The 17,332-nt window shown below is 48.7% G+C and overlaps 1 protein-coding gene across 8 annotated transcripts in view; it reads right to left on the bottom strand.

Moving 5' to 3' along the window:
• UBFD1 (ubiquitin family domain containing 1) overlaps positions 1 to 17,260 on the bottom strand; it is a 34,857-nt gene extending 17,597 nt beyond the window's left edge. The window contains exons 1-7 of one of the 8 annotated variants that reach the window (XM_072836186.1): positions 16,993 to 17,256; positions 16,478 to 16,810; positions 15,109 to 15,317; positions 12,049 to 12,114; positions 11,789 to 11,894; positions 7,890 to 7,972; positions 1,450 to 3,055 (exon numbers count right to left, since the gene is read on the bottom strand). In XM_072836186.1, coding sequence (XP_072692287.1) covers positions 3,002 to 3,055; positions 7,890 to 7,972; positions 11,789 to 11,894; positions 12,049 to 12,114; positions 15,109 to 15,317; positions 16,478 to 16,810; positions 16,993 to 17,017 — 876 coding nt within the window. In that variant the 5' untranslated portion in view covers positions 17,018 to 17,256 and the 3' untranslated portion in view covers positions 1,450 to 3,001. Of the gene's footprint in view, positions 1 to 1,449; positions 4,720 to 4,868; positions 5,419 to 7,889; positions 7,973 to 11,788; positions 11,895 to 12,048; positions 12,115 to 15,108; positions 15,318 to 16,477; positions 16,811 to 16,992 lie in introns of those variants that run through there. The other 7 variants (XM_072836188.1, XM_072836181.1, XM_072836182.1 and 4 more) reach the window with 7 other exon arrangements.
• Between the last annotated feature and the right edge of the window lie 72 nt (positions 17,261 to 17,332).

The following is a 17,332-nucleotide window of genomic DNA, read 5'->3' as shown; positions in this document are numbered from 1 at the left end:
GTGACAGTGTCATTCTGAGGAGAGGAGTGCTCAATGTCACGATGTCTGCATGTCTGTCAAACGTTCTGGCAAAATAAAGTGCATGTGTGTCTGGGGAAGATAGCAAGTGTGTGTGGTTAATATTTTAACAACTAGTGGACTTGGTGTAAAGTATGAGGTGGTCACTGTAGTGTATTTCAACTTTCTGTAGATTTGAAAATAACCAAAACAAAAGAAGAGAAACAGTGAGGAATTAAAATTAGGTAAGGCTGAGAGGGGTAAAACAGAAGCAAGAAACTTGAGAATTCAGAGTTATGAAATAGGGTGAACAGCAGCAAAGGTTCTAGATCAAAGCTAACAAGGCTTCAGATCAAAATGAGCCTTAAACTAGGGAGAGCCAGAGGGGTTAATCCTGGTTCAAAGAAGCCAAGTGGTGTTGGCAGAGAGCTCATGGGTGGGAAGCATGTCAACTTCCCACAGCATGGATGGGCTCACCAGAGCACCTCTTGAGCAAGAGTAGGAAGCAGTCATTGCCTCCTGCCGTAATGACTGTTCGCGGGATCCCTACTGCAGAAAGGGTTCTGTTAGTTACTACTGCTGAGAGAATGCCACACATCTCCCCAGAAGGTACGGTAAGATATTCAGGCTGGAGTTTATCCCATTCTCCATCTGAGGACAGTCAATCATCCTATTAGTCTGAAGGTGCCTGAAATAACTAAGCGTTCAAACCTGGGATAAAATCCAGAAGCACCCTCTGTACTAAGATTCTCCAGGTGGGCATCAGCCAATGTGCAGCACATGGCACAGTCCCCATCCACCCCTCTCCCTTATACAACAGATCCTTAAGAATCTGATAGCATCATTTCAGAATTGAGATACTGAGAAAAAAAAAAAAATGCCAAGGGTGGGTGGTACCAGGTCAGAACCAGTTGTGAAAAACTGTATGACTCTTCATGGCCAGGACTGTTTTTGTCCTATTTTTTGAAATAGATCTCCCCTACCCCACCTTCACCCCTGGGTCTTTGCAGCTTGCCCCAAGAGCTGTAGCTCCATCTCAGTGTTTTATTAAACATGCCCTCGAAGGCCAAATGGCCAGGCAAAGTCACATGAAGCAATAGTCAGAAAGTGTAAGGACAGGAAGGCAGTTTCCCTCTGACACTAGAACATGGGAAGAAAGAAGGCTGCCCTAACTCGAGGTGTCTGACAAGTTGGTTGTTTTGGCTAACACAGTAAAAACAAAAACAAAAAACAAAATCAGTGTATCGATTATATTTCACAGGAACAAATTTGAATATGCTTTAAGCCAAATAAATAGACAGTAATAGAGTAGACCACAGCAGGCAACAAAACAAAACAAAACAAAACAAAACAAAACAAAACAAAACAACCAGCCCCAGGCCCATCCCCAATATCGGTCAATCCCCAGTATGGATTAGGCGCATGAAAAATTGGAAGGAAAAGGAGACGCAATTAATTATCAAACTTTAATTGATAGACTAATCTTACAGGATAAACAATAAGACAGCTAGTCAAGGTTACACTTTAAAAAAAAAAAAAAAAAAAATCCAGCAGCGCAGATCTAATAGACTAAATACGTTCATCTCCTCCCAAACAGGCATTTGATTTAAAAACAGAAACCAGAACAGTGCGCACACCACAAGGAAACATGGTACTTACGTATATTGTCAAATAATTCTGCAGAACTCTTTAAGAAAGAAAAGGAAAGAGGTTTTTTTAGAAATTTAGAAAGCAGTAGAACCACCCAGCCTGGCAGGTAGATGTGCCAGATGTTCTGCACTTTGGAGGGCTCCTGACCACCTGTAACTTCAGAGAGGCCACCCGGCCCTATTAGGAAGGAAACAGGTGCCAATCCTGACTGGAGAGGACTTCCTCACAGAGCCTTAAGACAAAGGGACCACCCTTTTCCAAGACTACAGGCATGAACAGAGCAGCAAGGAGCAAGAGAAAGGTCTCCCCCAGAAGACGGGGTGGAAAGAAAGCCTGCCCTACACGGCCCTGGCACACGGTGTCTATCCCTTCCCCTTCGCTGCCCCAGCAAAGAACGGGAAGGCCAAGTGCAAGAGTCCAGGATGGCGCCTCCAGGCACATGGTTAGGAAGAGGAACAGGAAAGCAAGTCCCTTCTGGCTGAAATATGGCAACTTTTTCTGAGACGTGGCAAAGTGGCAGAGTCGGTCTCTTCGGCCCTCCGTAAGGTAGAGCAGCAGCTAAGGAGGCTACTAAGGCCTCACCAGCCCCCGCTGTGTCCACCAGGGCTCCCTTATCTCAGTTCAACCATGCCAAAAAAGAGCCAACGCTACTTGCCAAAGGCCCCGCTTCAATTAAAATACTTCATCCCAGAGAGTCCAGCAACTCACGAGTCTGCTTTTCAGAGGCCCAGACGGACAGAGACAGAGCTGCGCAAATCTGCCTGGGCCCTGGCCGGGGTTACCTGGTAGTGACTCTGCCAAGTGGCCTCAGAGAGGGAAGAAGGCCTGACATCTGTTAGCCAAAACCTGCAGGAGGAGTGCCAGCACAGACCCTGGAAGAGGCAGCAGCCCTCAGGAGGCTCAGAGAAGCACCCTGCACAGAAGAGATGGCAAGCCCCTAGCCTGCTCCCCGCATGCAGGAGCTCCTCCTCGAACCGGCTCCTCCTGATGCCACCCACCTGCATGTCTCCTGCAACGGCAAGGGAGGGCAAGACCCCGGGGAAGGAGCCCATCCCCCTCCACAGGGAAGGAAGTGCAGAGAAACACTCCTGAGGAAAAACGAACACTGTGATGCCTCCTATGGGGATGAAGACTTCCATTTACTAACACGGATTTAGGCAGTACATTCTGGACCATAAACAAGGTTAAGGAAGAGACCGCTCACGGGACCGAGTGACAAAACCGTGAATACTGCTGTGACCCAGACGTGGATCTAAGTCAAATACTTCTCCCAGTGGCTTCTGGTGCTGTCCACCTCTGCTTTCCCGAGGGCTCCCAGCAAGGTCTCGACGCAGACAGGGTCAGGAGCCAGAGCTCAAGATCGTTCTAGCAAATTTACTGAGCTCTGTAAAGCAATACTCCAACGGCTCTGTACGAAAAGATGTCATTGACATTATTATTTATATATAGTATCTTGAAGTAAGGAAAAAGCACCATTTTACGTAAAAGAAAAAGGCTCACACAGGCTTTGGTCCTGTCTAGAAATGACAGCAGCCTGAGTGAGAAGCAGTTTGGCCCTTGGGGAGCAGGGAGACAAGGGGACACACGCTCTCACTGGGAGGGAGGGAGGGCAGACAGCACGGGCACCCACCAAACAGGGCAAACGAGGAGACTGGCGGGAAGGGCCTCTGAGAGAGCAGCACTGCGAGGCCAGTCTGGGGACGGAGACACTGGCTTCACGACAACAAAAATGGGTGTGTGTGGCATTGTCAGGATACGTCTCCAGGACAGGGGCGCTGGCCAACAAAAAGGGCAGTATTCAAACCAAGAGGACCCTCTGCTTGCTACGTGATCATTTCCTCTGTGGGCCTGTCCTGCAGAGGGAGGCTCTGACAAGTAGCAAAGAAGCCCTTTTCTCCAGGAACTGCAGGCCAACGAGGACAGAAAAGCTGCAGTGACTGCTCCTTCTTCAAGGGATGACAAACAGGCAGTTTCTTGGATGCTACACTTCACATATGGTACGTGTGCCCCCCACAAAAGCAAGAGTAGGTTTCCCTGCCCAGAGGTATAACTGGGCATGGGCTACACCGTGAAAAGCACAAAGTCTGTCTACACGGGCTGGATTCCTGAACTACAGCTTGGAAGGGAAGGGCGTAGAGTATCATCATTAACTGGCTCACAAATAGTCATCTTAGGCGAACACATGCTAATTACATTTCACAGAATGAGGGGGAACAGCCTAGAATCCAGAATGTGAAGTTTGGAAAATCTTTCGCCAAACCTTACTATGAGAGTCTGCAGCCAGGGAGAGGAGAATTGCAAAGACAGCCAGCAGAGAAACAGCGAAGAGCACAAAGGGTATCAATCACCAAGAGACTCGCCCTCGTGTCAGAGTCGATCGAGCCATAAGGAAACAACAGAAGCTCACGTGTACCAAGAACGTAAGGGCTAAAACCAGAAGAGGGTGAGCTAATCACGAAAGCAATTTATCCCATTTTCGATGTTTAAATACATCGGCCGACCCACTAGGTCAACATGTCTTTTAATTGAGAAAGGCAGCATCTCTGAACCTGGGATGAAGGACACTTGAACATAATGCATGAGCAGAAGGACCAAATGGAGAAGCACAATTGAAATAATCATTGGACTGCTTAAGAATTTCTCAGAACTTTGAAAGAAAGAAGATCTGGGCCTGTGGCTCTATGGCTGTAGATACGGTCTTCCATCCAGCTCCTCCTAGAAGAGGCGTCTGTCAGCCCGGGAACTGTGGCTTTTAGGCAGCGTAGCCCAGGCACACCCATGCCAGGTTGGGCCTTGAAGCCAAACAGTGAGGGCATTGGACAACCAGGATACGAGCAGACACCAGGGCCCAAGGGGCAAGACGTTTAGACAGGAGTCACTGTGAGATACTCCGCTGCTCGACAAACAGCACAGCAAGCGCGACAGCTCCCTGTCCTAGACCAAACAGCTCTTCCTCTCCCACCGCGCATTCTCAAGCAGCAGCATGGTGGGAGAAAGGCCAGGAGAGGAAGCTTTGATGAGGTACAAAAACAGGAACTGACATCTTTGGGTTTTTGAAACAAAAATTCAAATCTAGGAAGTGAGAACATAAAAAAGGGAAAAGAATTAAATCTGAATCAATGGACAGAAAAATATGGCTTACTAACCCACCCTCATTTTGCATACAATTTTATACGAAAAGGATAAAAACAAAAACCCAACTCATCACAACGCAGTCCAAATGTTTGCAACCAAAGATTTATGAAAATATTTCAGTTGAAATTGTTTTAAAAAAAATTAAAAGGAAACCAGCAAGCTTTTGATCATTCCTTTCTAAACAAAATTGGTAGATCTACTCTCAAACACACTTAAGAGTATTCCACACAATATGTTCGGAACTCAGATTTATTGATTTCAACCGTGTTGACTTTAAAAATGGTATGAAGCTGACTGCCAGAAAAGGGAACCGGCGATTTTAAGTTAAAATTAAGCTAATGGTGAAAGTACATCACCTCTGGCTTCAGTCCCCACATCGCCTTAGAGTGGATATAGGTTTTTTGTTTGTTTTTTTTTTTGTTTTGAACAAAGTCCCAGAACTCTGAAATCCAGGGATGCTGCAGGCCTCTCCCAGCAATGTCCTTCACTTTGGGTCAGTCTCCTGGGCCAGAGGTGAAAGTGCTTTCAAAAATACTGCCACTTCCCCAGCACAGTGTCTTTGATTGCATCCACATATTGAGTTGGGACCCAGTACACCCAGTAGTAAGAGGCTTCCGTGGGGCCCAACTGAAACGCCTGGAAGGGAAAAAGGAAAACCAAGCGGTACTTCAGAGGTCGGGAGACTGAGCAAGCAGCACGACAAACATGAGGGCTGAGAAGTGAGTTAACTAAGGGAAGGGAGAAACTGCACATGGAGAGCATTCTCCTGGTCCCCCCCACGCTCCCCCCAAAAAAGGTGGTGGAGGGTTAAGCATAGCCGACCCTAAAGCAGTGGCTCCCAAACATGAGTGTGCATCAGAACCATCTGGAAGGCTTATTAGAACAGACCGATTGGACTCCACCCCCTAGAGTTTCTGATTTGGGAAGGTCTTGGGCCTGAGAATCTGCATTGCTAACAAGATTCCCCAGTGATGTCGTCCTTCCTGATCCAGAGACCAGTTTGAGAACCACTGCCCTAGAAACACTGTCACACATGCACAAAGAAACAGATCGGAGTGCTCACAGAAGCACTGTCAGGACTGGTAACCACCTGGAAACAACCTACATATCCATCAGTCAGGGAATGCAAAATTAAAAGTGACGTGGCCTATTCGAATGAATGCGGGATTATTTTTCAAAGGCATGAACTGAATCTACAGTTAATACAGACAGATCACAATGTTGAACCAAAACCAGCAAGTTGCAGAACGATACATACCATGATACCATTTACGAAAACTGAAAAAACACAAAACAGTACTGTATCTCATTCATGGGCTTATACGAACACAAAAGCAGAGAGCTGGGAAGGATCCACGTGAGAAATCATGCTCATGGTAATGGGGGAGGGGAAGACAATGGGGACGTAATCACTGTTGGTAGATTTTCTTTTATTTAAAAAAAAAAACGTTTAAAAGCAATTCACAAAATATTTACAAGTCATTTCTTAGTGATGGATATATGGGTTTGTTCAACTCTGTTCTCTTCTGCATTTTTAAATGTTTCTCTAAGAATGAAAAGCACAGCCATCCCTCTCTAATGTGAGCTAGGATACCATTAATCTAGCTACTTAAATGGCATCTGCAAATTGAGCAAAGGACTTTCATTCAGAAAGAGGTTGAGGTGCCACTTCATGGCATTGAGGAAAGACAAGGGACGATCACGACCACTCCACCAGAAATGACCTGATAGATAAGCTTCTGAACTGAGTATTAAAGTGTTAGCCATCCAAACTGCTTTCTTAAAGGACGTCTGAAATGGTCCGCTCAACTTTTTGGGAACCCCACTCCCCCGGCTGCCTGAAAAGTGGGGCTGCGAATGCCACAGGGCAAAACAGGTAATAGGAAAGACCCAAAAGGGAGTGAAGGGGCTCAGCTAAAAACATCTAGAAGCCGACTTTGTCAACAGGAAAAATCACCAAGTAGGCAGAATGAATCCGTCTGCCACCCTTTAAGGACGAGGGGTGAAGGGCTGCCAGAGGGCCTGCAAGCAGCCCCCTGGACGTTGCCACTCCCAGGACATCCAGGAGCCCTGCTGCAGCCTGGGGCCTGCAACCCCAGCCAGGGCCTGGCTTTAGGGCCTCTGAGTGGACACACACCAACAGGGCAAGGGAGGGGACCTGTCTGACTTTTCCCTCGAGCCAGGAGACCTGCCATCCTCCCAGAAGAGAACCTCCAGAACTCCAGCCCCCTTTCCCTGGGATCTTCCAACACCTCCCTCTGCAGGGGATTTTTCCAATAGCGATGCACAGGTCAAGCCACTTGCTGCTCCTTGTCCCTGGAATGGGGCCGACACGGCTACAGCGCTGTTGGCTGCCGCTCAAATATCTGTCTCCCCCCAGCTTACTACTGGCTCAGGTCGGGTCCCTGTCATAGTGATCATAGTGACTTTGGGGTTCAAATAACTAAACTGGACTCCTAAAGTGTCCCCTCCTAACAGTGCTGGGAAAATACAGGAGTTTGCCTAAGCTGCTCCATGCACTGCCTCACTGAATTCTTGGCTTTGTTCTGTACGAACCTGGGGAGTGCCTCCAAACGTTCTGTCTTGGAAAGAATAGCCTGCTCTCTTTAGAGTACACCTCCATACAAATGATGACCATGGACCCCGTCCTCCCCGTGGTGTCCTCAGCCACGTGATGGCTGCTGCCTGAGAAGAGTACCACTTCCACGGAAGGAGACCACCCGGTGTCCTCACAAATGCCAAGGCTAGTGGGAGATTTTGTTTTATACACAGGACAAAAGTTAAAATGAAAACCCACAAGCCAATCCTCCTCTTTGTGTTTATTTTCCTGATCTAAAGACAAAAATATTACATAGAAGAGGAAGGTAAAGATATAAAACATATCCCCTTTAAACTGATGGGAGGGGAGCGGTGGGTGTTGCAAAATAAACTTAGGAATAGGTCACAGATTGAGTTCAAAGTAGATGAAGAAAACGTGAGGGTCTTAAAACTGCATCTTCTGAATATTGAGCTCACTTCTTCAGTTAAGAAAGCTCAGAACTCCATTCCCTGCTAGCTGAGCAGAAGCAGGAGTGCAGTGAGAGGCTAAACCACGCCGGGCTACTTACCATCATGTGGTAGTCTTCATGTCCTTCGATAGGTTCACTGACCACATTTTTAATGGAGCCCATGGGCAATTTCTCAGTCCGCTCTAGTTGAGAGGGATTACAGTGATTACTCAAAGGCCCTCCTGTCCACTCCTGTGACTCTGCAGTCCCTCATCAGGGCTGGTGGCTCTGGGGATCTACTGTAATCGCAAGTCTCCCACGTGCTCTAAGGACGACGGGACGGGGTCTTCTGACCAGTGTACCCAGAGCTTTGCCTGGCTGTTGGGAACTTCTTGGGAGCAAATAGGGAACAAGACTTGCCCAGGGCATATATTAAAGGTCTCTGGGAGCAGAGTGAGCACCTTCCTGGTGGTATTTTTAAAAGTCTGGCAATTTATAAATACCCAAGGATTTCCACTGCAGCCTTCTTGCCCGAGCCCCACGTTGACTAAGGTCATTGGCGCCTGGGGGAGGGACAGTCAAGAGGACCAAGAACAAAGGCAACAGCATGCCCCCGTGGCTCGCAGGGGCAGGGAGTGCTTAGGGCTTTCAGACTAGTCTCTATCCCATCCTCCTCCTCACTTGCCCTCCCACCCCTCGCCCCATTCCCTCTCCCAGTTCCCCACCCTCCATAAACACACACCTGAGAAAGTGCTCTTAAACATTTACAACCTTTCATTGTACCTCAAGGTACCACTTATCATGGGTGGAGGGGAGCAGAAGACATTTTGCAGCAAGTTTAAGGATGGCAGGTAAGAGAGAGGTGTCAGTGAAGGATGGCAGGAGTGAGAAGAGACCGTAGGAAGTAAGCCCAGTCCCACAGCGTGGCGCAGGAGGCAGAAGGGGAGGCGCAGTACCTGTGCTACAAGAACCCACCCCCCAGGAACAGCAGACACAGCAGGGATGGGGGAAGTTCTCAGCCAAGTTAAATCAAGTCAGAGAAAAACCCATCACAGCCTCTGCAGAGAAAAATCTGGAAGAGGGAGAATCTGCCAATGGAGGAGTTGACAAAATGGACCTGGAATTCAGAGGTCTGGGTTCTAGCCTAGCTGGTGACTGGAGACGTTTGACTTCTAGCCCATGGGCCTTGGTGTCTGAAAAACGGGTAGTGGGGAGAATGGACATGAAGATGTCCATTCAGGTTGTGACTTTCAGTGGCTCTAAAACAGTGACCCACAGGCAGGACCTGACCAGCAGCTGTTTTTAAGATCAAAACTGTTTAAAACACTGGCCACCTTGAAATGTCCAGAGATTCCACTCAAAAATATAAATTTCTGGCTTCTCTTAAAAACCCCATCCTGGGCCCACATTCCTGAGTGACAGCAATGAGCTGGATCAAGCTGGACAGCCCCACTATGCACAGGGCACGGGCTCCCCCGGTGGCTCCTCCCATCTGCGTTTCCTGCCTAAGGCTGATTCTATTAGCTTGGGAGCTTGAGGCTGTGAGGACTACCTCCTCCACAAGCCACCACCGAGAGTCTAAGCTGCAAGGAGGAACCCCAGAGTGTCACTGGGTAAAGTGCCCTCCCCACCCCTGCCCCCACCCCAAGAAAGAGGCCAACCAGCTGCTGGGATGGTCACTTCACAGCAGCTTCTTGCCAGTGGAAAGATGAAGCCGGTGGCTGGCGGCCAACTCCCAGAACAAGCTGTCCTGCTGGGAGGGTGCTTCTGACACTCAGATGCCAAGACTCCTGGGCCAGTGAGAACACTGCCTGACATTATGCTGGTCCAGTGATCTGTTCGAGTGCAAACCTCAGCCTTGTTGCCTGTGAACACAGTAGTCCTAAGCCATGCTCCTGGTGAGAAAGGAGGCTTTCAAAAGCTTGGAAACTCCAACATGTCAAGGTTCTTTCGAGTGCCTTCTTGCCAAGGGAGAGAAAACCTCCACCACTGGTACGGGAGGTTCTGGTTCAGGCCTGCGGTGAGGTCGGGCTTCCTATACAACCTCCTAACAGGGCAACATTTCCCGAGGAACCAAAGAGCACTTACAGGCGTAATCCTCATCCGGCCTCCCCTGCAGGCCTCCGCCACTGGCCCCCATCCTCCCAGCCCACAGGTGACTCCCTGTACCAGCCCTAGCAGCTGCCTTCTATTAGACCGCCTGGGAGAGAAAGTGGAGGTCAAGGAAGAGGCAGGCAATGGGGAAGTCAGCGAGACAACGGAGAACTAAGCCCAATCACCTACAAAGTCATGGACGAGGAGGGGTCTGAGAGCAGCAGGGCAGCTCAGGGTGAGGGGAACAGAGCATGTACCCGGGGAAGGATTCGAAGGCCCACTGGAACACGGAGGGAAGCCCTCACGTGCTCTGCAACACTTGCTCTAACCACGAAGTTAGAAGCGAGGGTGAAATGAAGGACACACAGCAAGTTATCACAAAATCATGAGAAGACTCCTGCGCTTTTGGCACTTCGGTCTTTGTTCACTTTAAGAACCAGCCTAGAGCGACAAACGAGAATGCCTGGGTCGGCATTTGGAATGATAAAAACACTTCACATCCCATAGTGCCACTGATTCCCTTTCAGAAAACTTGAAGTCCCGCTTGAAGCAGAGTCCTACCGGATGGTCTGTCCCTAGAACCAGCTAACCTCATGTGACGGGACCCCCTAAACTTCTCTTTAGCGTTTACCTCTAACACTGAACACCTACAGAGCTGACAAGAATCAGGTGAATTAGGCATGTTTGGTTCCCTCCGGACAAACAAGTTAGGGAGGAATGAGTGCTCTGGGGATGTAAATGGAACACTCTATGAACAGAAGCAGGAGGACTTCATTTGGAAGGTGGGAGAGCAGTTGGGGACGGCTTCATTAGGAGAGGACATTTAAGTAGGGCTTTGGGGGAATCTCTCAACAACAAGGAATGGGAAGAAAGCATTCCAGGCAAGGGCCTAGTAGGAGCAAAGATGCTGGGCCGTGCAGAGCACGGTGAAAACTGCAGGCTGATGCAGCTGAAGCCCAGAGCATGTAAATGGGGCAAGCGGGGCAGAAGGCCAGGTCCAAAATTTGACAACACTGGATGCTGCGTTTAGGCATTTGAACTTGGCCTGGAAGAGCCAAAAGTTTTTGAGCAGGGTAACCAGGGAGGAAGACAGGGAGGACAAAACAGAACACAGGGCAGGGAAATAGGTTAACTTGCTTTAACAAACCAAGTTTAAGATTGCAAAGAGTCTGAACTGGCACAACAGAGTGGCAAAAAAAAGGGACACAGATAATTTTGGAGTGTAACTGACAAGACTTTGAACCGTCTGGGGGAACAGTGGGGGAGGATAGTCAGAAACAGTTCCCAGCCAACAGCAAGCAGCAAGCCCGTCCCACTAGGCACAGGCAGAGAGAGGTAGAGGCAGGCAGAGCACAAACAGGGAGGGAAAAGGGGCAGGTCCTCGGTACGAGGAAAACATACCTAGCACGGGGACAGACTCTGACCTCCAGGGGTCAGGCAGGTGACAGGACGTGAACAAAGCTGATTCCATACAGAGTACGCGGACAGGAAGCACTGTGGCATGGCTCATCTGAACCTACTACTTGGCTCCAGCTGATCGCTGCCAGGTGAGAATGCAGATCCAGAATAGCTAGACCTTTTGTTTTGTTTTGTTTTCAAGAGAAGCCCCAAAACCCCCACATCAGATCAAGTGAAATTTCTTGGTTTTTACAGAACGTGCAGAAATCCAAAAATCTCTGGGACCTCTGGTTTTGGGTACAGAGTGAAGAGCCACTGTTGATGGATCGGCCCTGACAGAAGACTGAAAAGAATGAGGGAAAAGGGTCCAAACAGAAGGTGAGCCATCTAGAAGCAAAGACAGAAAGCCAAGAGCACGCAAAGCACAGTGAAGAGAGATTTCAGGTGAAGCACAGTTGCACCCAAGACCAAGTGCTGCTGGGTGCCCGAGGCAGCAAGCCAGGAAGGGACGGAGGGCAGGAACCTACCTTTAGTGCCGATCCACAGCTGGTCTTGTTCTAGCTTGAAGGTGAGCCTCACTTTGCCTCCGGACTTATTGTACATGCCAGATAAGGGTACCGTCGGCAGGCGTTCCTGGAGGCAAAAGAACACAGTGACAGACAGAGACCGGAAACAAAGACAAGGAAGGACAAGGCACAGGACATGGGGACATGATCACAGGAACCTCAGAAAGGCACAAGCAAGGACTGATTCGTTTTCAGAATGCTCATGAAGGAGTCCACCTTACCTGGGCACCCTTAACAGATGGCATCACATCTTCGGGTTTTCCTTTATCCAACACTTTCCTGTGTTGCTATAACGTAAGTCAGAAAAAAATCATCAATCAATTGACAGCATCTTAGTCATGTTACTACCTTTCCGAAAAAGAGGAAGAAAGCCTTTGTGTTTTGGTTCAAAAGCTTTTAATGGGTACAGATTATGGGTTCTCTGACATTAAAGAGCAGTGCTGTCGGGCAGCAAGGTCTCTGATGATAGAAATGTCCTACATCTGTGCCATCTGAAACAGCAGCCAGGAGACACTTGTGTCTGCAAAGCTCTTGCAATGTGGCTAGGATGACTGAGGAACTAAATTCCCAATTTTACTGAATTTTAAGAAGCTTTATGTGGCTGCCATTTTAGACATCAAAGTTCTAGAGCAACTGAGGTTTCCAGATTACTCATTCAAATAAACTCTATCCTCTCCTCTGACAAAAAAAAAAAAAAAGGCCACTGAAAGGCATAAGCATTAGGCTAAAGTGAACCACAAAGGGTGTTGTCCTCCTGGTAGGTACAAAATGACAGCCATTTCCGTCAGCTGAAACTCCTAGAGAAACTTATCACAATGCTGGTAGTCAGCCTAATTGCCTACAAGGGGCATTTCCTCAACATATGGAAACTCAGACTACTGCAGAAGTCAGCCTCACCCTCAACCTCAGCTAAACAGAAAGCCAGGAGAGACAATATTTTCAAGTAAAATGCCCATTACCCTGCAGTTATGGGCAGTTAACAGAGGCTTGAGGTTAACAAGCCTCTGACTCTGTCCTCCCGGGGGGGTGTTGAGGCAGCCCTGTTAAGGTTTGTCAATAGGCTCACAGCTCCCTAAAACAGTTCTTGAGCAGCCCAAATGCCTGAGCTTGTCTCCTCTCCACCTGTGGCTTTCTAGGTCACTATTTGGTAAGGCCGAAACCATGGAGCAGTGAGTGGGTGAAGGGAGGCAACTCCACCGAATTTAACCATCACATGGTCATGAGCCACTTGCAGCCCTCACTAGCACGGCAGAAACCTTCTGGCAGGGGGATACGCTCAATGCTGCCAGACTGCTAGCAGAAGCTCCCCATACGTTATCAGCCCCAGATTCCTGAACACGCTGACAAGACGCCAGGAGAATGGGTCCCTCTCATTAGGCCACATTAGGCCTCATAACTGGCCATCTACAAAACAGAGCAGCAGAGATTAACAGCTTAATTCGACTATTTTGCAAGCACCTTTTGAAATAATTTTCTCTGTACTGTGGAAAACAATTGAAGGCCGTTAAGCTGCCATTGGTAACTCAAAGCTTTTGTTTAAAAAGCATGTAATGGGGACGCCTGCCTGAGTGGCTCAGCAGTTGAACGTCTGCCTTCCGCTAGGGCGTGATCCCGGGATCCGGGATCAAGTCCCATATCTGGCTCCTTGGAGGGAGTCTGCTTCTCCCTCTGCCTGTGTCTCTGCCTCTCTGTGCGTCTCTCACAAATAAATACATAAAATCTTAAAATAAATAAAAATAAAAAGCATGTAATGCTCCAAGGGTGTGATCAGTGGAACACACAGTCACCCCTGACAAGCTCACATTCGACAAATTCTTTTTTTTAAGACTCTATTATTTATTCATGAGAGACACAGAGAGAGGGGCAGAGACAGGCAGAGAAGCAGGCTCCATGCAGGGAGCCTGACATGGGACTCGATCCCAGGTCTCTAGGATCACACCCTGGGCTGAAGGCAGCACTAAACCGCTGCGCCACCCTGGCTGCCCACATTTGGCAATTTCATATACGTGGCAGCGAAAACAGATAAATGGAAAAGTCAATTGGTTACATTTTGACCTCATATTTGAGGGTGAAAAGGTCCAAATAAATACCTTTTGGATGTTAATACAGGCTCACAACTCCTTACCTAAAACCCTACAGACAGACGTTTTAGATTTTTATAAAACCCAAGTCTTACAAACTTTATAAAGACTACAAAGTTTAAGAACACCTTATACATTATCCTCTACAGGATCCAGGGCAGCACCTTATCATCAAACACATTAACATTTCTATAGCAAACTATGAATATTCACACTAATTCTGGTCAAGTTTTGGAAACATGCATAGAGAATTATGGGCCTATAACACAACACTATCCTTCTCACACTGTTAGCCATATGCCTTGGTGCCTAGGGTCACTAAAACTGATTTTGGTTCCAACTGATCTACTCTGAACAAGCAAAACAAAACAAAAAATGAAAAAACCCCAAATTGGTTTACTCTACTCAGGAACAGGTTGAGAATATCTGTTTTCCTGGAAAACTGCTAACCATGCCCAAGAGGTTCCATGACAACAGAGCGGGGTTTGCTGGGTGGTAAGACTGCAAGTAATGGTTCTTCCAAACAGTCCCCCTGTAGTGAAATACTCTCACTTTTCCTAATTACAAAAGGAATTTTCATGGCTACAATGAGCACAAGACAAGGCTGGATCTCTTCCATCCAAAGTGAGCAAAAGAATATGAAAAAATCAGGCCCCCAATTCATGGACCAGGAGGGAAAAAAAAAAACCCAAAGCTGGTGTAGTTATGTTCCTAGTCAGCTTCGTTTGGCTTCCTGAAAAAGTTAGTTTTAGAGGAACCTCTGAAAGATGCTGAGTTCAATGGCTATCCAGAAATGGCTTGTTGACTTGGGGGAAACCACAAACCAAAAAACAAATGTAAGCACTTGTACAACATGTGGGGTTAATTCTAATTCTGGTGGCATTTTTTTCTGGCACTAAACAGAGGAGAAAAACTCACATCTGATTCCTTTCAATACCTGGTCTGAAGCCTGCCTTTACAAAGATCTTATCCTAAAGTAAATAGACTTGAGACACACTGACCCGCCAGATGAGACAAAGTTGCAAATCTCAGGTACTTGTCACCTTCACTCAACAGCCAGCCGCACCCAACTGCTGCCATAAATTTCCATCATGGGCCCTGTCCGAAAAGGAGCTTATTCTAGGGAGAATATAACCAGCCAAGGCTCCAGAAGACAAAGCCTCAAACTTCCCAAGATTAGCAATCACATGACAAACTCACTTTCTGCCTGCAGAGTGGCTCCTTCTTGTTCTCTTCGGCCTTTGCATCCTGCTGAGCAGCATCTTTGGGTGTGTTTACAGCTAAAACATCATTTATCGTGGAGCCAACCACCATGATCTTGGCTCCGCTGGTCACTTTTATTTCTCTCAACGTCTTATCCTCGGGGACAAGTCCCTTATACATGACTTTCTGCATGGCAGGAGGGAGACCTTGGGAAGAGGTAGGAGACAAGTGAAAGGAAGGTATGAAAAATGTATCTAGACCACAGCAGAGTGGCAACAGACACAATATTTCCAATGAATATTTGCCACCATATTTGCGCACTCGGGCAACTCACAATCTCTCTGAGCCAGTTTCTAAAATTTTATATTGTGAAGCCAATATATCCTTGTGTGTGGACTCCTCTTAAGGATTAAGGAATAAAACAAACAGAACACCTAGCGCAGTATCTGCTACTAATTGTTCAATAGTATTAGCTATCATTCATTCCAAGTTGTTTCTCAATCCTCTGATCACCCAAATACTAAGTGAGAATCCACAGGCCTAAGTGATACAGAAACCGGTAAGGATAAAGTTTTTTTTTTTTTTTTTTGGGGGGGGGTGGATAAAGTTCTTATCTTTATGGAGCTAACAGGCTACACAAAACCTAAAAAAAAAAAAAAAAATCATTTCAGCAGGCAAAGTGCTGTAAACAAAACTAAAAACTAAATAGGAGGGATCCCTGGGTGGCGCAGCGGTTTGGCGCCTGCCTTTGGCCTAGGGCACGATCCTGGAGACCCGGGATCGATTCCCACGTCGGGCTCCCGGTGCATGGAGCCTGATTCTCTCTGCCTGTGTCTCTGCCTCTTTTTCTCTCTCTGTGACTATCATAAATAAATAAAAATTAAAAAAGATATATTTTAAAAACTAAATAGGAGGATCTGTGAAAGGGCCAAATGACAGTCAACAGCAATGCTTCCTAAATTTCCCTTATGAGAATCACCCGAGAGATTTGCTAAAAATACATTTCTGGCCACATTCCAGAGCCACTGAATCAAACTCTCCAGGGAAGAGGGTTTGGAAGCTGCAAATTTAACATGTGCCTCCGATGATTTTCATTAGAGATGTTTGGGGCACTGATTATAGGCCTGGGCCTAAGATTCGGACCTGGGCTTGAATTTCAGCTCAGCCACTTCCTAGCTCTTTGATCTTGGGTCTCATTTTCCCCATCTGAAGAATGGGAATCCTACACTTACCCCGGACACCTGTTCTAAGCATTAAGGAAGCGGATGCCAAGAGGGTGGTCAGTGCGTGCCCACAGTAGGAGCACTAGGAATCCGCAGGCGGGGTGGGGAAGGCTGCCCGGCGCTGACAGCGCCGCGGCGATTACCTGTAATCGAGTGAATCTTCTGTTTCAGCTCGGAACCTGTGCTGTCCAGGGGGAACTTCACGTCGTGTTTAGTCTTGTTCCAGATGATCTTCAGGTCCACCAGCTCCCTGCCGGCGCCGCCGCCGGCGTCTTCGCCGTTGCTGACCGAGGCCTGGGCCGCAGGGTCCCCAGGGGGCTGGGCCGGGGCTGGCTGCAGGTTGCCTCGCGCCGCGCAGGAGTCCTCGGCCGCCGCCGCCCCCGCCGCGGCTTCGGCCTCCACGCAGTTCAGGGGCCGCGCGGGGGCCTCGGTCGCCACCGTCTCGGCCTCCGTGTCCATGCCAGGTTCCTCCATGCCTGCAAGGGGGTTAGGGGGTGGGCGCTCGCCGCAGGCTGGGCCTGGGACCGAAGCTTGCACGGGCGCCGCCGAAGCTCCCCTCCCGAGCCAGGCTACTCCCCAGCGCCCAGGGCCGCATCCCTCCCGGAGGCCCGCTTCACCTGGGCCCAACCCGGGCGCCCGCCACCGCCGCCACACTCACCATCCGGGGCTCCGGCCGCCGCCATGATGATTGTGTACAACACCCACCGCTCCCGCAAAGGCCGCCGGGAAAAAGCGAGTTAGCTGAGATTGGCCCCCGCAGCAGCCCCTAATCTCGCACAGCCTGGCCGGAAACAGGTGGACGTTTCTATGGAGACCCGCCTCCTCCGCTTCCCCGGCCCGGCCCCTGCCACGCTTTAGCTTTCGAGAGAGCCGAGGGGGGCGGGTCCGAGAAACAGCCCGCTTGATGGATCCTGCCCCCTAGAGGCCGAGTGGGGCCGCAGCTGCGCTGCGGGGGCGTGGGCTTGCAGGCTAGACGGCCTGTACCTTTAAGGGGCGGG

The sequence above is a fragment of the Canis lupus genome, chromosome 8 (assembly GCF_048164855.1).
Source record: "Canis lupus baileyi chromosome 8, mCanLup2.hap1, whole genome shotgun sequence".
Lineage (NCBI taxonomy): Eukaryota > Metazoa > Chordata > Mammalia > Carnivora > Canidae > Canis > Canis lupus.
Note: the sequence above shows the minus strand (reverse complement) of the source record. Positions and strands in the feature narration are given on the sequence as shown.